Source organism: Aphis gossypii, chromosome 3 (genome assembly GCF_020184175.1).
Source record: "Aphis gossypii isolate Hap1 chromosome 3, ASM2018417v2, whole genome shotgun sequence".
Lineage (NCBI taxonomy): Eukaryota > Metazoa > Arthropoda > Insecta > Hemiptera > Aphididae > Aphis > Aphis gossypii.
In genome coordinates, this window is record NC_065532.1 from 52,440,859 (window position 1) to 52,465,361 (window position 24,503).

Here is a 24,503-nt window from a genome sequence, read left to right on the forward strand (position 1 = left end):
GTATTAATATATTTTCGCATGGGGTACTTACTTGGGTAAATGGTGTAACAATCCATTGACCATTGAGACGAAAAAACACACAATTTTCTACAGTTTCGGAGTAAAACACGGATAGGAAGTTATTTTTTTAATAAATGACCATAGACTACAATATATTTAATGATTTCAAGTTATCAATAAAAGAATTTTCTACTTAAAGGTGCAATATGTTTACACGAAATTTGAACAATAACCGGAAATGAATGGTATATTTTTTTTTATTAAACTACCATGGTAATCAGCAGTACTTGTTGTCCTTAGTAAAGTATACACAAGGAAACTTAGGTATCTCCGAATGGAGTGGTTGAAAATCAAATTAACCATGTGCTGATTGATTCTAAAGGAAGTAGATGGTAGTTGCATTAATGGCTTGTGTTAGGTCAAAAAAAAAATGTTTAAAAAATATAATAGATATCTATATAAACGCTTATGTTTTAGTTAAAAAAATGTATATTCAAGTCTAACGTTCCTTTGTTTTAGCTTTAAATAAGTGAATCAACTTGTACTTTACTTTTAGATGTAATTTATGATGTATAAGTATTTTAATTCATTGATTTTTTGAATTACAACAATTATGGTTTAAATCAAGATTAAAACATATACGCATAATATATAAGTACACTAAACAATATATACTCAAACTGTAAATTCATTAAAATTGACTGGTTGATAGGTTAAATATTAAGTATACTGGGTTGAAATAATATTGATTTTGTTTTCAACTTATTTCGTAGTGATTTCGATTTAAAATTCTAGCATTTACAAATATAAATTTATCAAAGTGAATAAATCCGTTGGGATAATTCAATACCTAAATCTACATTTTATTCATTGTATTTTATCTCCTATAATTTAAATCTAATAATAAAGATCTGCGTACCTATACCGAATATGCCACAGGGTGCGCTACACGATTACGAACAGTCCTTATCAGCTTTATCTTTTTTAGGCTTGCGTGCGATACATTATTTTTATTCCTAAATAACGTTATCAAATATATACGAGGTATATACTGAGTACGTTACTATAGTAGATTATTTATTATTTATTATTTTTGATACTAGACAAACTTTCCATTATTAAGAACTAAGAAGTAGGTAATCGGCTATAGTTTAGATTATACTTTAATATTGGATCAGAATTATGTAAATTCCCATACGGGTAACCATAATACCATAACCATATACCTAACCATAATTTAGCATGACGTGTCTATAGTCTATACCTATTTACTGTCAGTTGTGTTCGTGCTTAAGCTGTGCCAGTCTACGTTTCTTTTCGCTGTGTTAAAAATGTTTATTATACATCTATATCATGTAAATTCACCATATAAGTTAGGAAAGGGGATTGAGTTGTTAAAATATTGCTATGTCAGATGAAGTGCTGTAAAAATCGTACACCATCTAAATTTTTTTAATATATTTTGATTTAAAAATACCTAACATCATTGCCAACTTTATTTCTGTATAATTAACATCATTCATAGAATAATACAAATTTAAATATTTGTCTTTATAATCTCTATATTCAAATTAAAACAATTCTTTGTTTTATGAATTCGGTAAGTACTTGACAAATGTATCAATTTCTTTAATTAATTCAGCTTAATTTAGCTAATTCAGCTTTTAACATTACCCAACTTTTCAGCATTTTCATAATTTTTATTAGTTCTTTCTGATATATTGACTTATATTTTAAGATTTTTTTTTGTCGCCTTTTTTTTGTACAAATTAACTTTTCCCAATTTTATTTTCAAAAAAGATTTTCTTAACTTTCCTACAGATAAAAAACATGGGTATATTTAAAAAAATATTGTTAATTATTAGTATAATATTGGACACTTCAAATCATTTTATAAATACCTGGAGTCTGGACTAATCTACTTTACATGTTTTTAAATTATGCGTATTGTGTAAGTATACTCTTTCGAATTAAAAGTTATTACTGAAACTTGTACTCTAGTTCTATATAAACATTTTGTGTAAAGTTTATACATGTGCCTGCCAAAAGTTTATTCATTATATTATTAAATTGTTTCCAAGTTTCCATTGTCAACAATTATTAGGCTATTTGCATTTTTTTATAGACGAGAAAAAATAATATTATAATATATACGAGAAAAAGTAAAACAAACCACTAGTGTCTGATGTTCACAATCTGGACCATGGCTAAATAACATGGTATGACAGCAACTGCTTACTGCGCATAATGACTGCGTCATCCGGTCTCGGTAAAAAGGCGCAAAATCAAATATTGTATTTTCCATTTTTTCATTACTCTATGAATTATAATTACTATAAATATGTAGCAGTAATAATAATAGTATAATATATTTATAGAAAATGTTCAACTCAATACAATATATTATTATAATACAATAAGAATTCCCGCTAAATAGTATTTCAAATTGTGGGACCGGCTGACGTCATTTTTCAAGTGATAACAATGAATGCGCGTAACAACTGAATATCGTCAGAGTTGCTGCCATACCATGTTATTTAGCCATGATCTGGACGAAAGTCTTTCGAACAAGGTATTTTCAAACTCGTTCAGAGATATGAAAAATGAAGAAACCTGTTAGGTGATTATATCGAAAAAATAGTTTGAAATGAATACTTTTTAATAAAATGATTTATTTTTAAAAAAACTTAAGAATTTTTTCAATTATGATCCAATGCAACTTACTTTTTAACTGTACCTCGTGTATATGATATATATATTGCATGACGTTTGAGCAGTACCAAAAATTAAAAACAAAATTTGTAAAATGTGGAAAGAGACAACAAAGATAAAATTAAATAAATACAAATGGTGAAACGGTGCAATTTAAAATGTTCTAGCGGGTTCGCGCACGCGGATGTTCTAGATTACGCTGCTTACACTGTAGTGACATCTACGTGCGTCTGGAAATTTCAGGCGCGTCCGCCAGCGCTAAGTTTCTAGGCGCCGCAAACGATTTAATATTATAGACAACGACACGCCGCGAGTGACTTACTGACTTCTCACTTTGTTGTTGTTGCGTCTTCACAACTTCCAAACGCGTACAAATACGTATTTATGTAATTTATATTATATATTTGTAATTTATTTATATACCAGTTATAAAGTGTCGATAAGTTAATTAAGTAGTGAATGTTTTTTACCTTTCATTCTCACTAGTCTAGTAATATATATTTATTTAAATTATATGTAAATATTACGTATACACAAGTGCAAGTGTAATTAAGAGCAATAGTTCTTTGGTAATTTAATAATATATTCGGGTATATTATACTATCGTAGTTTTAGCTCCTGACGTCGAAAGTCTGTTGTTGTTTTGTACGACAAAAAAAGTCGAATCGCATGTTTCAGCATATAAAGTTGTCGGTAATTATTAATTAATGTTGAAAATCAATCAATATTTACATTCAATTTAACTTTACAGGTAGGCAATCTAAATGCGTCTTTCATGGACTATGATGGGAGCAATAAGTGAGATCCGCATTTTGAATAAACCCAAATTTCAAAATAATTGCTGCTGATTGTCAAAATGTGATTGCATATTTTATTATGTGAGTATTCAATGCATGCCCTCAGATGCATATGCTGTTTGTAATGCATTTTTCTACACTAGAAAAATTGTTTATATTATCGCCATATTAAATTATATACATTGCATACATTTATTTTACATTTATTTTATCATAATCATCACACACTATTTAAATACACCACATTTATTCAAAAAACTAAATACTATTATACATGATCTCTATAATTTCATATTATACAAACAAAAGACAAAATAGAGCAACGTTATATAAAATATTGTATTACATAGGTATTCATATACCATATAAATATAAACACATATTGTGTTTAATTAGGTGGATAGTATAGGTGACTATTAATTAATAAATAAATATAATTTATTAAATTTATTTAATAATTTAAAAACCTGTTATAAATGTAAAAATTATACATCAATACTTAAAAAAATTATTAAACACTTGAGGATATAAATTATAATCAAACTCTAACTAATTTATTATTATTAATAATATTGTTTATTTTTTTTTTCACTATTGAGCAAATTTAACATAGGTTAGGTTAGGTTAGGTTAACCTGTTCATAATTAATACTAATAAAAATTATATAATGTTTATTATTGCACACCTAACCTAACCTAACCTAACCTAACCTATTATTGACAAAAAAAAATTATAACAACGTAGGTAAAAAACCCGTATTTATTTAACATTTGTAATTTACTGTGTTCTAGCCTTCTAGGTTTAAAAAATAAAATATTAACTCATAAATACTGTAGTAAATAATTATATAATATTTTGTTTTTTATTAATTGGGTAATAGGTAATTTTAAAACAATAGAAGTATATTTAAGTTATTTAACATAAATCCCACCAACATCAGTTAAATCATACACGTGGTAATATTTAAAGTGTTTTTAATGTGTTTGTCAGCGATGATTATAAAAGGTAATACGTTGACTGGCGAGATAATAATAATTCACGCGTATACAAACACGTCAAATAAATTAGTGTATACCAAAATAAATTATTTTTGGTAAAAAAATAGTACAATTAATAAAATGTAAAAAGGCACTCGTCGTAAAATTGTGGTAGTTTTTCATCATAAGAGTCACGTCAATGCTGTGCATTTGAGGCTGAATTGGAAATGAGCATCTACCTTACAATACTGTCAATACTCCTGCTATTTTTTATTCATAATGTTAAGGGTGGTGGTGGAGCAACTAATGATAGTTTTGATGCTCTTACCATTCTATAAACTATGCATAAGTACGGTTTAAAGTTCTACTACCTCAATTCGTATGTAATATTATTAGCTCATGGATAAAATAAAATAATAATTTTGAAAAAAAATGTTTAATTTATATATAACCTGCCCTATTTGTCCACTGTATTCACACTGCAGGAAGGACTATTGTCTACTCTAAAAGTATAGGCCACGCCGATTTTTATCCCAATAATGGAAAAGCGGGTCAACCAGGATGCCGTTCGTATATTAATTTTGGTTTCTGTATGTATTTTATCAATCTGAAAAAATAATTTGAGTTGTAAGGTTGAATTATATTGATGATAAAAGGTATAGGAAGTGTTGCATCAAGCAACAGAAGCTTTTTTTCATATTACAAAAGGACAAAATTATTCAACCGAAAATCATTGAACTGTAGTATAAATATTATTGCATGCGGTATAAATTGCTTTGAAAAAGTTTTTAATTTGGAATATTCGAATTGTGACACAATAACACGTTCCACATTTACGACCTATATTAGTCATATTAAATAATAAATTAACCCAAATGACTAGATTAGAAATAGTTAGGTAATTATTAAATAATTAATCAAGCAATCATCTAATATTCTAATCTAATCCAAGCATATTTTAACATTAAATATGATTGATTGACTGGATAGAACACCAATTATATTATATTTTATTTTTATATCTATAAGTGCATTAAACAAATTTCCTTTTCTTAAAATAGTAAACAGTAGTACCAATATAAAAAATATCACAGAATTAATAGACCAAATTATTTAAATGATAAAATAGTGTGCCCTTGATGCGAATGGTTATTGGTTGACATTGGCTAAAAATGTATAGCTGGGTAACTGGTCAATTATATACAATCGTTGTGCTATTATACAATATTTATTTTATTTCAGTGGATTGCAGCCATGCAAAAGCATATGAACTTTATATAGACTCCATACCACAGTAAATCTTTAATAGGGGTAAGTTGTCCATCGTGGAAAACCTTTAAAAAAAGACTATGTGTAAACAACCCTACTGAATTTATGGGACACGAACACCAACTAGGTAAATTGATAATTGTTATTTTTTACTATTAAATAATTACCAATGATTTAACAGTTCAGTGTTTTATCGTTATCCAATCTCATTTTATCTAATTTATGTAAATTTCTTCTTCGTAAAATGGTTTGGTATAACAGTTAGCAAAAGATGAAATTTTGTATAAAACGTAATTTAATATTTTAATGTGTGGTACACTAACAATGGTCAATATTTAAAACAAACATTCTTCATGATTTTATTTTATATTTTATCGATTACATGCATTGTGATTAAAATTTTAAAATAGATAATATGTAGTAATTATTCACAAATTGAATGTCAAAAAAGTGACTTTAGAACGATCAATAGTATATTTCTTTAGACTTATGTATATGCAAGCGTATTTTTTTCATTAAACTAACTAATACAATTTTTAAAATTTCTAGTGCTAGAGGCAAATACTTCTTGAGAACTCAAAAGTCCAGTTCTTTTAGTAAAAACTACTAATAATGTATTTTATATTTGTATTGTATTAAATAGAAACAAATAAATCATTAAATATATGTTTTTAAATATTTAGTATAAATATATCACCGCACGAAGTACCCACTTGGGTAACGGGTGTAACAATCTCGCGGACTTCAGTTATTTGGACGGGTGGCCTGAAGGACAGTAGACGTCGACTCAGGTTTGTAGGTAGTCACTAAAATAATAATTCACACTTTCCTGCACTACATGTGGTGGAGAAACCTTTTTTTATGTGAGTTAACGTTGCGCCAACAATCCTAAACAAAATAAAAACAAAATTGTTATGAACCAACCAAACATTCATCATTGGACGAATATTTGATTAACGAACTTGGAATATACGATCTCTCTACAGGACTAATGTCTTGACAACAGTTTTATCAGATCATTTGGATCTTGCCTAATATGGACTAGCAATGAAGATTATTTCAGAAGTAAGATAGGTTGGTAGGGGCCTTTACGATGAAAAAACATACGGTTTTTTACAAGTGCGGAACAAAACACGGAGGAGTTAGTAGTTGATTTTATAATAAGTGACAATAAACTACAAAATATTTACTGATTCCAAGTCATCAATAAAATTATTTGCTACCTAAAGATGCAATATGTTTCATGGTTGATAATATTTTATGCAGAAAACGTCTTGTTGAATATTTAGTATTTACTAGAGGTTGTAATAATATTTATTTTTTAACGTGTTGCATCTTGATCTGCGAAAATAATTTTATAAAAGTGAATTTATCCATTGAAGTAATTTTATACCTAAATCCACGTTTATTCACTGTATGTTGACCTCCGTAATTTAAATATAATGAATAATAATAAAGATCCACATACTTGTACCGAATATGCAACGTGTGGGGGGAAGGGCGATACGATTACGTATTGTCCTTATTAGCTTTACCTTTGTATGGTGGGTATGGTACATAAGGCCGAATTCCACTAATCCGAATACCGAAGAGTCGACGTCGTTTGGCAAAATTTCATCTAGCCGAAATAATTGAGAGCCGAATTTCATATAGCGAGGAAAGGGCCGAATTTATAATATTGAAAAACCCGTCAAGTGCGAGTTGGACTCGCGCACCGAGGGTTCCGTACAAACCTGTAGGTATATAAGTAAAAGTTCAACCAACACGACAATCGAGTCATAATTATGGTATTTTTATTGCAAAATGAAATTTATAACATTAAAATATGAAAAGCTGGAGGATCATAAATTAATGACAAAGGTATCTTTATCGTTCCAGTAATCCTTCATTTTATATTAACATCTATCATTTATTTTATAATATACCTAACAAGCTTTTTTATCAAAGTTATTTTTTTACAGTTTTTTAGTCACTATCTGGTACAAAAATGTTAATTAAGAATTAAATTTGAACCAGATTTGTAAATGGTGACTGAAAAAGGTATGAATAGTACCACATTGAACATTGAAGTTCGAAAAAACGTTATCTATAATTGTACTACTTCGTGTAGTGCTAGTGTTTATTAACGGAAACATGTTTAGGGATGAAAAAATGTGGAAATTCCATTTTGGGGATTCATTCTAAAATCGATATTGAAGTTTGGTGACGGGGAGGTAATTTTTTTACACACGGGCGAATTATAAAATGTTTTAACAGATGAATAAGAATTTGAAAATATTATCAAATTTACTGAATTATTATTAATGTTTTTATACTTTAACCCGGCAACGACGGGTAATTCAGCGTGTTATATTTTATTGTAACAAGCTGATTGAAAAATGTTGTCTCCTCTCAATATATAGAGTTAAGTTGCGGACATTGCGGTAACTACAATTATATTTATCAACGCGTTGATGAGATAAGAAGTAGTAACTTTGAAATTTTCAAAATTGTCAAAAATATTTTATTTTTATATGATGAAACTAAAAATTTATGGTTTTCGTAATTTTTCCTATATCTGTACTATAAGACCTGACTTCGTACGAAACTTCAAGATTCTAAGTTCACGGGAAGTACCCTGTAGGTTTTGATTCCCGTGCGAGTTTCGAAAATTTGCGGAAATATGCGGCCTAAATAGCTGTATCTTTTGATTACGTTGGGTTAGATGGTTGATTTTTCTACAGCTTCCAGGGACAGTAGACCTGAGTATCATATAGAAATTTCAGTTTGATACCTCCACGCGTTCCTGAGAAAAACGGTCTTGACAGACGGACGGAAAGACGGACGGACAACAAAGTGATCCTATAAGGGTTCCGTTTTTTTCTTTTGAGGTACGGAACCCTAAAAATAAATAAATAAATTGTTTATAAGTTAAATTTATAATATGTATTGTATTAATATATTAAAATGCATATAATAATAATGTGATGTATAAAATAATAAATATGAATGTTAAAAAAAAAAAATTTTAATTTAAATTGTAGGAAATTCCTTTTAAAAAATCGATAGTATTTCTATTATTTTTATCTTCAATAACATTTTGTATTTGAAGTTGTCGTTTTATACTTGCTAATTTAGGTTTTGGTCTTTGATTTCCAGATATAATCATCTATATAGTGTGCAACATAAAGTCTCCTAAAAATACCAAAAATTTGAATTGAAGAGTATAAATATCATATATTATTATCTAAAGACTAAAGATCGTATACGTGGTTTATACGACTCATAGTTTATATGTTTAGAAAACCAAATTTAAAACATCTTAAGATTTGGGACGACTGATAATATTTTTGATTAGCATAAATGTGTTTTCTAAATTAAAAGCCAAAACAATAGTAATTTATAACATAGATAATCAGATATTACTTATTTTTCTATAATCTGTTTTTGTATATCTAATATTCTAACGACTAACGTGCACCAACTACCAATACATATACTTACATTTGTGTGTTGCAATGAATAACACTATTTATGCATTTAATTGGTTACGAGTCGTTAGATGGTTTTTTATAATTTATTCGTTCGCAACGTTCATTATGGAAATATAAATCTACTTTTACTATACATGACGAGTTACGATGATGTGATTACCTACGTTTACATTAGTAAGGTAAGTACATATAAATATATTATTAACTTTTTCAATAAAATTTGTGTACGAAAATCAACGATTTATATAAACACACACCATATGCTTATAACATTGATCACTTAACTAGACTATGTACCTATTTTATGGTTATTGCAATCGATCAATATAATAGCTATAGGTACTCCAAGGTTAGGTTACCTATTTTAGGCTATATTGTTAATAATTTGTTTGGTCGGTATGTTTTGGCAACTGCAACCTATTATACAGGTCGATTGGTTGATTACGACAATTAATGGGACTATTCAGACATACGCAAGTAGATATATACGATATAGTATATACGATAATTTCCGATAATTAACAATAATCACAAGATATGTAAACAATCACATATGCTTGTGAGTATATGTAATTTGAATAATTAATAATATATCAACAAGCGAGTTTGCTAAGTACAACGGTCCATTATATATAATATTATGGTCACATAGCAGTCGTATTTAGTGCCATACATTTTCGTTTTAGTAATAAAATGAACGTCCCCACTGCAACAATACTGTTGTTTGTGGTCCCGTTGATCCATCACGGTTTGTATAACAGGATATAAAGTCGTACATACCTTATTAGTAGAGTATGACAACCAGTTGATATTTTTTTTGATTTTTTGTAGGTAGTGCATATATTTTAAATTTGACCTTAGTTAATAGTTACTATCAATTTGTCCAAGGTGTGGTTGTAGAATGTTATATAGTACTATAAAGGTGGTGCACATTTTCATTTTTCGTAGTGCTCAATACTCATTTAAAATTTTGTAGTGCACAAAGTGTGTCGTAGTACACACAAAAATAGCCACTGAATTGACAACCATATTACTATCGATCTGAACAAAACTACTTATGTATGATAATACATATTATACAAACACACATTAAAAACTCATCTAATATGTTATATTACGTTATATTGATTAAAAAAATCATTTAGTATTTTTTTTCGGAAAATTCCGTATTTGTCGGTATTAGTTTTTTTTTTTTTTAATATTTACTATTACACATTGTTATTACAATTCTCACATTTTAGCTCAGTTAATAATATTCAATCGAACGGACGACGATACTTCGAATGAATCCAACGACAGTTCCCGAGAAGAAAATACTAAAGAAAGGTTTGTCAATGGATCCGAATTGACTTTCCTCTATTGGAACTCGTACGTATAACATACGCTTTGGCGTAGTTGTGTTTCGTTTGTACACACTATTAATTGTCAATTAAACCATCTGAACAGTAAAATAAAACATTAAAATTAAACACATTTAAAAAGTTTCCATACTGTAATTTCCAAATGAAACGAGAAATGTTTCAAAACGTTTTTTTTTTCATTTATAGTTCTGTAGTTTTATTTTATATGACTTTTTATATTAGAAGTCAAGTTCCAAGATTTTCATACATAGTGCTTAATGTTTATTTTATTATAATAAATAGGTTTTCTTAAAAATCTGTAAAAAATTAAAATGGGACGAGATGCTGATTTTAAATTTTCATTATTTCGTTAAAATAATGTGTTGGTACTCGATAAGACATAGACATAGACTTTTGTCTAGTTGACAGTTATTGAATTAGAAAATTGACTGATTTATATAAGTTTTATGGTTATAGGTACAATTTTTATACATATATTAATAAGACTTGGTCGTTTCAACAGGTCATGTCTCTTCTTCTTCTTCTTCTTCTTCTTCTTCTTCTTCTTCTTCTTCTTCTTCTTCTTCTTCTTCTTCTTCTATTTTTTAGCTTAACGGTCCTTGTAGGACTGAGCTGGAACAAGTAATCATCTCCATCTTTCTCTGTTCTATGCCATATCTACTGATACATTCCTTCCCAATATCTTGATTTCTTTCTCGGCTGCATCTTTTCATTTCGTTCGTAGTCTTCCTATGTGTCTTTTCTTGTGTATGTTCTCCATTAGTACTTTTTTGTGATATCTTTATCAGCTCTCCATACGTGCCCAAACCATTCCATTCTTTTAATTTTTATATATGTTAGTATATTAAGTTTTTCAACAGGTCATGCTAACCGCAATAAATTCAATAAATCTTAAAACTACATTTCAAATGCTACCTTCCACACACTAAATACTGTTTAGTTTTTCAAATGAAATTTGTTAAAACCAATTCAATATTAGTATATTGTCATCATTTTATAAGATATAATTTTTGAATTAGGTTTATTAAATAAATAAAATATCATTAGTTATCATACTTATTTTTTCTAGAAGTTTAATCTATTATGAAATTGAAAAATATTCAGTTTTAGATGTATTATCATTGTTTTATTTTTAAATTGATACCTAATGGACTATTTATTTATCCAAATAGTATTCTTGGAAATGATAGGCCAATAGAAATTGAATTCGGTAAAGAATTCAGTGTACTTGATTATTGGATTGACGGTTTCCCTTTAAAAGCCATTACTCACGGATGGCTTTCGTCTGACGATAATTGCTCTGGAGTGTTTACCATTAAAACTGGTAAGTCGTATTTTAAAACTAGATGATCGTACGCACGATTTATTATGATATCCTAGAAGAATCACAATATAAAACATAATTAATTAAATAAATTACGAGTTGGTTACCTATCAAGCAAAACATTGTACTATACTTATTACTTACTTATATTATATATTATATACATAATCTATATAATATAATGGTAGTTGACATTATGTTTAAATAATATTACAGCTTATATCGACACCGGAGGGTACAACGTTTTCTCGGTGGATTGGAGCCATATCTCAAAAGATATTATTTATAGCACACCGGCTATTCTGACCTTATCCGTGGGTATTGTAGTTGCTGAATTTTTTGAACGTGTGGTCGCATACACAGGAATATACCCGTCAGACGTACACTTAATAGGTCACAGTCTCGGTGCCCACGTCATGGGGTCTTGTGGCTCTAATTTTAAACTGGGGAAAATTGGCAGGATCACTGGTGAGGAAACTGAACGTAACCAAATTTACTAAATATAAGATGTATATTTTAAAATATTAATAAATGATGGGTTGGGGGGGGGGGTGAAATAATTGACGTCAGTACCGCCCCCCCCCAATTCCGATACCATACGTAAAAAAAGGTTAGATCGTGTATAGTGTATATATAACTATTATTCTATATAAATAATTAAAATCCATTTCTAAGTAAATGTTAATTTTGGTTTTTTAATTGGCAAACGAAAAATATCTATTTGATCCTATACACATTACAATGTTTGATGTTGTTAATGATTGTTTATTATTTGGGTTTGATAACAGTTATTTTATTAGTGAAATATTTATTGTGCGTGTATCGCTATATTAGATCGGCATACGGCAGTGTTTACTGTTTATTAAACCTATACACTGTTACCATAAGTTTAGACATCTAGTGTTTAATAATTATTCATTTATTTTAGTAATATAAGTACCTTTATATTATTAAAATGTATGTAGATAATCATTGAATAAACTTAATATTTACCGTGCACGTGAACGTAATAATATTTTGTACTGCTTTAATTTAATAGGCCTGGATCCAGCCCGCCCGGGCTTTATGCCTATTCCTTTGCAGAAAGAACACTTGAATAAAGACGATGGAGAGTTTGTGGACGTGATACATACGTCTGGAGGAACTTTAGGTTGTAAGGAGAGTTTGGGTCACGTCGATTTCCATCCCAACAGCGGAAAAGCGCCACAACCGGGATGTGGTATCTTAATATTAGACTCCAGTAAGTACTTACCCCTATCAAACTACTCTAAGTACCTAATTAAAAAAATCGTCGATAATTTGTTTAATTATGTGCAGTGTCACACAATTTTACAATGTTCAAATTAATTACATAATTGATGTTAGAAAAAAAAAATAATAATAATAATAATATAAAATCCAACAAATTATTGCAACACACAATATGTTTTAATTTTATGCCAAAATGGTAACTGTTAGATATGTACACAAAATAAATTGTATAAATGAATTTATCCATCAAATTTACATCAATGTACACACTACACATATAATGTAATGTAATGTATACGAGTATGTATCACGACTCATATGATACTTTTAAATATTGACAAATTAACCGTAGATACAGTAGCGAAACCAGAATTTTTTCAAAGAGCCCAATAGCCCACAGCCCATTCACATTTTAACTAAAGAAAAAAAATCTGGTATCTATAATACAATACAATATATATTTATAAAAATATAAATTATGTTTAAAAGTATTTTAGAGTTAATGTAGAATAAAGTATAATTACTTACTTATATTAATAAATAATATTTTTATAACAAATTACTTGTTTAAATTTAATTGAAATAACGAATAAAATTAATTGTTGATAGTAATATTAATCATCATAATATTATATCCTGAACTCTTCATACACGATAGCATAGAGAATTTAAAGTTTCACTTCTATTAACATTATCAATGATGTTCAGATCGCTATGAAACGTTTTTCAAACTATTTTTATTATCAATTATAATACATTTTGTTATCTTAATACGAATTTATCACAAAATTATTATTTTTGCTGTTAACAACAGCTTATATAAAATTTCATTATTCTATTTTAAATAAATAAAAAAAATTATCTTATTAGCTCGTTATAATATGTATGACCCAAGAGGGGGGGGTCTGGAAACGGGGGGATCCCTCTGGTTGCGCTATAGATATATAGATAATACCATTAAAATATACTCTTTAGTTATTAAACTATTGTTGAATTGATTACAGTAATGAACAGTCATTCGAGATCGTATGAACTCTATGCAGATTCTGTGTACTATAGAAGATCTTTAGTCGCAACACAATGTGATTCGTGGTCGGACTTTAAATCAAACAAATGTGAAAACAACATTAAAATTTTTATGGGACACGACGCAGGGGAGTATACTAGGTAAAAATACATCTTAAAAACTGTCGGACAACCGCAAATAATTTATTTTTAATCGTTAATCCTATTATTCACCCAAAACAATTTTTTCGTGCAAGAATTATAAACATTTAAAATCTACCGACGTATTTATCTTGGACTAAAAATAATATGATTGATATATCATTGATTATATTTTATAATCAATGTTACTATTTTTCATAGCGAAATGTTAACCATTTTGATAACGACTATTACGGAATGAGAGAGGGAATATGGAGCGAAGTCGTAGTGTTTGGTCTCAATCATTAAAGAATGCTACGGTCAAGTACTGTCTGATATTGCTAACTCTCGGATGGGTGACTACTAGCTATGTTCCACATACTTCCAACACGTGTTCTAAAAACCTACAATAACAAACATACATTCCTTAGCTAATTATCTAAATTTAAAAAAATATATATTGTGGAATAACAATAAATTATATACATAAAATCTATTTTAAGTAAATTAGATTAAATAATATAATATATACGTATATAATAAACGTTAAACTGTTCTATAAATCGAAATAGTTACTCAAAAAACAGTTATTTAGCGTGTTTTGTTATGAAAATTATTTTTTCTTTTTATACTGATTGTATCTGTAGTGTGTCAATAATTCTAATTATTAATGTTGCTATTTTCTAGTGTTCGGGGTAATTTCTACTTGAAGACCAATGGATCGAGTCCTTTTGGTATTATTTAAGCTTATTTATATTTAATATTTATATAACTAATATACACTGTATGGGAAATGTCCATGCTTCAAAGCTTGTCATATTATACACATAATAAGTACTTGTAGGTATAGGTAATAAATACAATATTTTTTATTCATATAATATTATATGTTGGTTATTAAAATTTTTTAACTCAAGACAATTAATGAACGATATTATAACTCTTTATAGGTACTATAAAATGCTGCTGCATTCAAGTTTTACTGGTTAGGTAATATATATAACATATAATTTTTGAAATAAAATACCTAGCTACTTATAATACCTAGCTTACTCACCTTTTTTTATACTTATAGCTTAATGACGAAACTAAGCCTTTTCTGTCAATTTTATTTTGTTGATGAATTGAATATTATTGAAAGTGTGGCGCAAAATACATGTTATGTTTTTATATTTTGGCACAAATAACATACGTACTTAAATGTACTTATGTACCTATTCGTGGCACAAATCACAAGTAATAAAATTGGCGCAAAATATCATCTCCCGTTCTACTTGGTTAATAATGATAATCGATGACCTAACCTATCATTATGATTGTTAAATAAATCAATATTATTACCCCCTATTACAAAAATTATAATGTACCTATAACGAATTAAAAAATAAAAATATATAAATAGATTACTTTAGACAACTTTTCACTAGTGATATCAAAGCGCTCTTACGATTTTATAGCGGTAATTTGGTCATAGGTTAGTTATGAACGTAATAAAAAAATATTATTGTAATTCTAGACGATGTCTAAATTTGTTACTGAGCTTAACCGTTTAAATTATAATGAATAAATAAATAACTTTTATTAATTTGTGATAATATATATAATAAATTATATATTATTATTACTTATTACACATTAAAATACTATAAGAATATATACGAGTAGATCAATTCATATATAAGATTTTAAAACATCGTGTTTGGAACTTTAATAAGAAATGACGAAAGTACGAAACTAATTTTCTTATTTAAAGAATCTCCTATAATAAACGTGTCATTTATATCCAGAAGAAATTTTATCCTCCTTATCGTCAGTTATCGGGAATAAACTGTATTTTGATTTTTTCAATTTTTCCTAAGTTATAAATATTAAAATCTTAATTAATATTTATTAAGCGTTTCCGCAAGTAATTATATATTATTTTAAAAACATTAACACATAACATAAGGCGTTGTAGTCAATATTGCTGTCACGAAATCAAGAGAAACAACACCGGAAATTTACTCCATTAAATAAAACACGATTATTAACTATAAGAATTATAGGTATATCATTGAAATACTTACAGTAATATTACATTGGTAGTTAACGAAAAGCTTCAATAGTTAGATAAAACAAAGTGTCCATATGACGTATTGATTTCAGTTATCTATCTTGTTGTTTTCGGGATACTGAAACAGTGAAATGTTCCGTTTTCAGAAAGTTAGCTAAAAATAAAGATAATTATTTTTTGTTGACGAATAACTTGTATTATATAACTATGTATTCTGATGAGAGGAAAACTTGTTTTCCAATTTTTACATTTATGGTACATTGGGACAGAATAATAAGCCGGGGACCAATCGTAGCAGTTGAGCCGCTATATATGGCCCCGGCCTAAAAGATTATTGACGACATAATATTATAATTGTTCGGCGTTAACCTACATATTCAATCGTTCTCGCGAAAATAAAAACATGTATCATACAGGTTTTATTTATTCACCATTTTGAGTGTTCTAAATACGAATGTTTTTCTTAGGTAAAATATTTCTAATCTAAATAACTCTAGTATATATTAAATATACGATCATCAATCTGTCAACTAGGTCTTGTCTCCGTACTCTTATCATTAGTTTGCTCTATTTTAAAATATAGGATAGTGAATAGAAATATTAGAATATGGCACCCATACCTAGTGTGTGATAAACTAAGATTATAGCGAGTATAAAACAGATTTCTTTCATATGCTGCTAACAAATAAAAACTCGAACATCGTATCCGCAATTACTCACTTATTTCATCCATATTTCACCTGCTTACCATAGCTCTGGATGTACTGAGGCTGATCATTATTTTTTAATTTCACTTCTTGAGGAATCTCTCGATTCAGCCGATTTGCTCTCTTCTATCTCATTTTGTGTTCCCATCCACTCTACTAAACATATAGGTTCAATCATCCATTACAATCAATGATACGTACTCTTAATTTAGCTTATAGTCTTGATCACTTTTCCCGCAGTGAATGTTATAGTCAATAATATAATTTATTTTTGATATTGTAATTGTAATTTTATATATTTAGTTAGAATAATCAAATAACTATTCTTAAAATTAATATCTGTTAGGATGTAAACAAACAAAATAATTAAAATAATATAATAAAACTTAATAGATCAATCGATTAATTTATTGTAGATACCCTAACTGCAGCTAATCCGAGCATTTTTCATTCAATTTATTAATTAGTGAACGTTTTATATATTCGCTGCTTATGATTTAAATACAATTTTATTGACTACAGTTTGCTATTTTAAAAATACATTTAATATAATACTGTATATGATTATCTTATGATTTATGACAAAAATAAATCCAAATATTTAAAAATTTTTTACATAATGAATATATTGCATATACCCGTATTACCTGTGGTTTATGTAATTTGACTATCTGAGATGAAATGAATGAAAAATAAAAAAAATTATACTTAAATGATTGCGGTCCCATATAACGCCCTCATCAAACACTTAAATGTCACATTGGCATTTCGAGATATTATATTGTAATATCACAACACTCGAGGTTCATACTTGAAGTAGTCTTACTAAATCATAAATATTTTTAAAATGTGTTGATACTCATACGCACATACCAATCAATAAATGATAATAGCACCGCTAATTAGTTAAAAAATAATTGCTACAACTCGAAATGTATAATAATTATAACAATATTATAACGACTGTTGTACGAACGTATACATCGATGATTGCCGTACCTAGTCGAAACGATTTAGATAATTAACGCGCATTATAGTCACTGCTGTCTATCTCGGACCATTTAATTTCAAATTTATTGCAGCTATTATTATGATAATAATATATTTTTCTCGACAGTCGGCCTCCTTAACTGTATCGTTGATAAGTCCAACGCTCGGACAGTCGGATGGTTCTCATTTTTACAGTTCGTTGTTTCGTTATATATTTTTATCGCTTACTCACCTATTTACATTTCATCGGTGCCACGAGGACGGTGTAATATCATTCTTATTGATATCATACCTATTATTGACAATTACACGATGAACGGTCGTATCGGAAAAAGAAAATTAGCTGAACGTATTTCGTCGATCGCGTCCCACCCGAACTTCACACCGTTATACCACACGTTGGCGTTGGCGTTTTTCTATATTGTGTCGAGTTCAGAAAATACCACGGAATAATAATTGTTGTAATTATTATATTATTATCAATCGTTCTGCGCATTGTGATGATGTATGAAATATACGCTTCGTACTTTACTAAACATTACTTGTGTACGTCGCACACGTCGCACGCAAATGTGTCGTACCGCGTAGAATCCGAATATGTGCGTACCGATTTAGGCGTAATACGTTGCAATAGTAATTATAATAATAATAATAATGGAATAATTTATCGTTCGAATGTGTTTTATACTTGTATCCCATTGTTCCGTAGGTTAAGTTTGACGACACAATGATACTGTAACTGTGCAGAACACAGACCGTCGAACCGTAATTCAATAATTACGCCGACGGGCGTGCGGTGTAATGTGTAAACAATTATACATTTTTTTTTTCGTAAAAAATTAACGTCGTAAACTGTAATAATATGTTCGAAACGACGAAACCGATCGTGTGCTGTTAGGACTAAATCCGTCACCTTTTACGCGCGCAGAAATAAATGGTATCGTATTCGATTTTCGAACACTAAGTTGTTGCTATCGCCTCGCCAAATGCGCCGAACGCTGCTGCTGCTCAACATCACCACGACGATCCTTGTGCTCGTAGTCCAACAGAACAACGGTAAATCGGTAAAACGGAACGAAAAGAAATAGGTCATGGTCATAATCGTTTCGAAACATCGTAATCAATTTATATTATACATAGTCGTCACATAGATCAATAGACCTTTGACTTTTTGGTTCGTGGGGTGTATAACAATATTACAGTGGCATCATTTAAATTTTAAATTGGAGAGGGAGGTGGCCCATAATATGATTGAACAAAAAACACACTCGTCAATTGAATGAATGTGTGCACTGTGCATACACCCTCTCACCACATTCTAAACTTCGAAACTCTCCCAATTTATTATATGGTTGAATAGTTAAATGGTCAATTGAACAAGAAAAACTACATTAAAGTGTAATTTTAAATAAAATATTTATCATTTTTAATTGTTTTTATATTTTTGAAATCAACTCCCTTCCCTCACCACTTGATATATTAATGTTTGGGACCACAAACGTAACAAAAACAAGTAGGTAGGTATGTAACCTGTAAGAAACTATTAAGTATTAATTATTTTAAGTATTAATCATCATCTACACTTCTATACAATATTCAATTTCTAAAACTATAATTTAAAAATGTATTTAAAACGAGTAATTTATAGAGATAAACACATACACATGGTCTATTACATTGTCTACATTGTATTTTCTCATAAACGATAATACTTCATTCTGTTAGCTTGTATTATTTTGGATTGAAGAAAACACTTCCATATTATTTTTATATTATGGTACAATTTAGTTGGTATATTATGGGTTACATGAATTTTGAACCATGTTCAAATTTTTATGGACGGTATTAGAGTAAAATACAAATAAACCAATTTGACCATTATTTGATTATTTTTTAAATATTATCTGTCTACAATTAAAAAGCCACCACGTAATCAAAATAAAAACGATGTGTTTTTTTTCATTTTCAGAAAATTAGCGACTTCGACTTTTTCCCTTTAATGTATCGCGCGCCGAACGTATATGCATCTACAGTATAAATTACAGTATTTAGACACATTAAAAAAACTTAAAGCCTGTTAAGGAATCGAATATTTAACCGACTCAACCGAACTATTGTGTATATAGTAATACAACTATACTATACTATAGTATACTTGTATTTATATTATAATATTATGTATTACATTTGCTTAGTGTTTTATGTATGTTTGTCCTATCTAGCATGTTTCGTGAGGAGTGTTATGCGTTTTGTACAAAAAGCGGTCATCAGATGGGATGGGTTTGATCAAAAATACATACAAATGTTGTCCGTCAACGATAAAAATGTGGACATCCAATATTGGAATTCGTATGTAATACCGCAATGTAATAATATTAATAATAATAATATCAGTAATAGTATAAATGAATATAGTACTGAGCAAAATTCCATTAAACAAACGCATTACGTCTTATTATACTTTATAGATAGACTTGGTGTATTATAATTAATTATTATAATAACATAATTGACCATCTTCAGCCACATTGATATTAAAAAATATAGATTAGGATATCAGTTTCATTGACAACCTCAATGTCAAATCAATCATTAATATTATTTTTGATTAAGGTAAAATGCAATAAGTGATTTATGTTTGAACTGAGTGGCAATATAATATCATATACTATTTAAAAGAAAAAATAATGATTAGATTGACTATTGAATAAGCATGCCGAACACTTCGATTGATTTCGATGCAATTCTAACAAAGATTGAAAATCAGTATATTTTAAGTTTATAGTACCTAGCCAAAATAGAGGTTCAAATCTGTAGAAAGAATAGGCAAAACAGAGTTTTCATGGCTCAGATATATACAAACTGTAAAATGCTACATCATCATTAAATGTAGTTATGGACTTATGGTGTATTCGTAATTAAAATTTATAGGTAATTTAAAATAAAATAAAGACAGAACTTGAGATCATTTTTAATTTAGAATGCAAGTTATAATAAACAGGTAATATTAAATTATTAAATTGAAACTGTAAACAGTTAATAAGGAGATGGTATTTTTTTACGTGTTTTAATTTAATTTTTGGTAATTTAAGCAATGTCTGAAAATTAAAATAAACAACATATTACTATATAATATGAGATACACTTTAAATTTGAATTATTGGAATTGACCTTTAAATTTACCGATCAGCTAAAGTACATAAAATGTGAAATAAATAGTTATTAATAGCATAAACAATTGATTAATCATTAATGAAATAAAATATTTCTAATTTTTATATATTTATTTTATTTTATTAGCTGAAATGTTAGTAGATAAGTTAAAAAAAAATTATTTTAAATTATATTTAAATGATGCAAATTATATAATGACTTTTTATCTAGTTAAACGTAGTACAAATAACCAAAATATAACAATATAATGTTTATAATATGAGAAAAGTTTTTAAATCGACTTAGAAATTAAGATTAATTACGGCCTTCAATTTTAGGAATCTTGGTGACGACAAATCGATAAAAATAAAATTCGATCATGAGTACAAAATATTAGAACATTGGATTCCGGATTTGCCTTTAAAAGTGATCATACATGGATGGCTCGACTCTATCGTACACAAGGATGGCGTGTTTTGTATCAAAACAGGTAAAATGTATAATTATAAAAAAAAATGTTTAACTAAAGATTTGTTACGAACACGCAATACATTACTATTTATATAGGTACTGATATTAATTTTTGTTATGCTGCATAATATCTATCTAACTATACATTTAAACATAGTTATCTCGATGCACTCATATTTTAATGCATTATGCGAATAATACCATATGTATTTGATATTTTTCAAAACAGCTTACATAAATGTCGGAGGATATAACGTGATAACCGTGGATTGGGGTGGTATAGCAGGAAATCGGAATTACATGTTGCCGATGTTGATGACATCAAAAATAGGTGCCAGACTGTCCAAGGTGTTGGACAATATCGTGGATCTCGGTATAATGAATTCGGAGGATATACATCTGATCGGTCACAGTCTCGGGGCCCACATTGCTGGCGTGTGTGGGTCTCTGATAAAGTCGGGAAAAATCGGCCGGATAACGGGTAAGCAATGATCGCAGATATATGACTGTGCTACGACTGATATTCGAATGAGAATTTAGAAAATAACGCCTTGTCTTAGGTCTCGATCCGGCCGGACCGGGCTTTGAGTTTGCAAAGTTGCAGAAAAAAGGACTGAAAAAAACTGACGCTCTATTTGTTGACATTATCCACACATCCGGTGGTTCCACGGGTATTTATCACTCGGCGGGTCATGCAGACTTCTTCCCGAACGGCGGCACCGTACCTCAATCGGGCTGTTACGACGGTATGCAGATTGAAAGGATAATCGGACTCGGTGAGTATGTAAGACAAATGAAAACTCTAAAATAATAACGTATTTGGAAAAACTAACTGCGAAAGATAGTTTTGAATTTTATTGGCTTATTGTTCGTTGTTTATGTTGACTCCCAACGTGTTTTTCATTAAAATAGGATTTTAGAAGTATAAAATACTACGCGCCATACCGGCGAGGGAATCCCGCCATCGCCGGAGTGGCGAGTAGAAACTTAATGTGAACAAAAAACGCGCGCGTACGATACGCGTCCATGTGAAACGGACCTTAGATTCGTAATTACACATACCACCAAAATTCAAAATACCGAGATATAGGATATAATATAGTATCAATCAACAATCATGCTGTTTTGACTTTACCTGACAATTGTTTCTTGTATGCAGTTGGTTGCAGTCACTCTAGGGCATACATGCTGTACGAAGACTCGGTCTACCATGCCAATTCGATGATGGCGGTCAAGTGCAAATCTTGGAATGATTACGTAGAAGAAAAGTGCTACGGTAACACTTCAACGCCGATGGGACACGGCACTTCAACTAAGTTAGTGGAAACCACAATACGTTTATTTAATTATTATTGTGTAATTCTTAGATAACTTATATTATATATATGTACATAATACCCATCATATAAAGAATGTTTTATATGTATTGAATCTATCTTTAGTTTTTCGTATCCACATTAAAAATATAAAAATTACTATATAATAATTTGATACTAAACACCTTGATTGGGTATGTTGTATTTTAAATCTTCATTATAATATTCAATATTATTATAATAATACAATAAACAAATTGTATTATTAATTTAAATTAATACCACCAGTGCACTACCTATAAAACTATAAATAACTTAAAATTAATATAAATATTTTGAAATTTTCATTGTGCATAAAGGTGCAAAGAAAAATACACTGTTACATTATGAAAAAAAGTGTCAAATCTAAATTAATATTTTTTTAAATTATAACAAAATCGTTATTTTTTGTTTAAATATTCATTAGGGTCCACATTTGAATTTGAAAATTTAAATATCCATAAACAAATTTTCCCATGTTATTATTTTTTTTTTTAATAGGTATATATAATAACGACTTATAAAGTTATTTTTAATGTACGTTGTGCAAGTTTCTTGATCAAGTAAACAATGTTATCAATATTTATTGAAAAAAAGCTATGTTAGGAAAAAAATGAATAATGATAATTTAAGTAGGTAATAGTAAAATATTTTAAGATAATTAAAATAATAGCTAGTGTAATAACAATAAATTTATAAACAAACTAAAATTTTCAGTTTTAAATAATACATATACTTGATATTAATGTAACTAATCAAACTAGAACATCAAACACAACTCGAATAAAATTTTTATTGTTTTATATTATTATCAGGGTGAGAGGTGATTTTTATTTGAGGACTAAAGGTGAGGCTCCTTTCGATGCTTCCGAAATACCAAAAGAAGACCTCTAAAATTATGTCCTCTTGATACCACTAATGACGTTCAGAAACCATGAACGAGCAGTAAAGACATTCGATTTGTCAACATTTCAAGTTAAGATTAACAGCAATTTTGATTTATAATTAGTACAAAGCATAAATTATTAATAATTTTAAGTAATATTTCAAGGAGTCTAATATTTTAGTCGTATTGTAAATCGATTTGAATTATTATTAATAATTGTGTTATTATTTATGATTTTTAATGTAATTTATTATGATTGTTATTTAAAGTAAATGGCTTAATTTTCTGTTATTTTTGTTAAACATATTTAATGAATTTATTTATATAAGTTGTTAATAAATTTGAATACCTATATTCTATAATGAAACATCGTTTGATTTTTAATACATTCAGGAGACTTATCATAATTAAATAATTTCATACTGCGTTCTGATTATCAGAAATTATGACAGTATGTAAGTACGTATTATAAAATAAATAGCCATATGACCCACATGAATAATTTTGTATTGATCGTTTTTACATACATTGTTATATTTTGTTGTTGTCCTTTGAGTAGAATTCTAGTGACTGGCACT

At 28.6% G+C, this 24,503-nt stretch overlaps 1 protein-coding gene and 1 long non-coding RNA gene across 4 annotated transcripts; one reads left to right on the plus strand and one right to left on the minus strand.

Annotated features, from left to right (window-relative positions):
• Positions 1–9,879: 9,879 nt before the first annotated feature.
• Positions 9,880–24,292, plus strand: LOC114119209 (uncharacterized). Its single transcript, XM_027980701.2, has 13 exons — positions 9,880–9,976; positions 10,470–10,596; positions 11,762–11,913; positions 12,130–12,381; positions 12,953–13,153; positions 14,169–14,331; positions 14,998–15,044; positions 20,283–20,409; positions 21,552–21,703; positions 21,914–22,165; positions 22,245–22,460; positions 22,844–23,000; positions 23,855–24,292. Exons 1-13 carry the CDS (start codon positions 9,922–9,924, stop codon positions 23,931–23,933), a joined length of 1,980 nt encoding a protein of 659 aa, XP_027836502.1. The 5' UTR covers positions 9,880–9,921; the 3' UTR covers positions 23,934–24,292.
• LOC114119214 (uncharacterized) lies at positions 14,571–18,927 on the minus strand. 3 transcript variants are annotated; one of them, XR_007605179.1, is made up of 4 exons: positions 17,718–18,318; positions 17,112–17,226; positions 16,377–16,481; positions 14,571–14,714 (listed from the first exon to the last, which is right to left on the minus strand). It is a non-coding gene; the product is annotated as an uncharacterized LOC114119214 (long non-coding RNA). The 3 variants fall into 3 exon arrangements; XR_007605178.1 differs by having other exon boundaries at positions 17,084–17,226; XR_003592005.2 differs by lacking the exon at positions 17,112–17,226 and having other exon boundaries at positions 18,293–18,927.
• Positions 24,293–24,503: the final 211 nt, after the last annotated feature.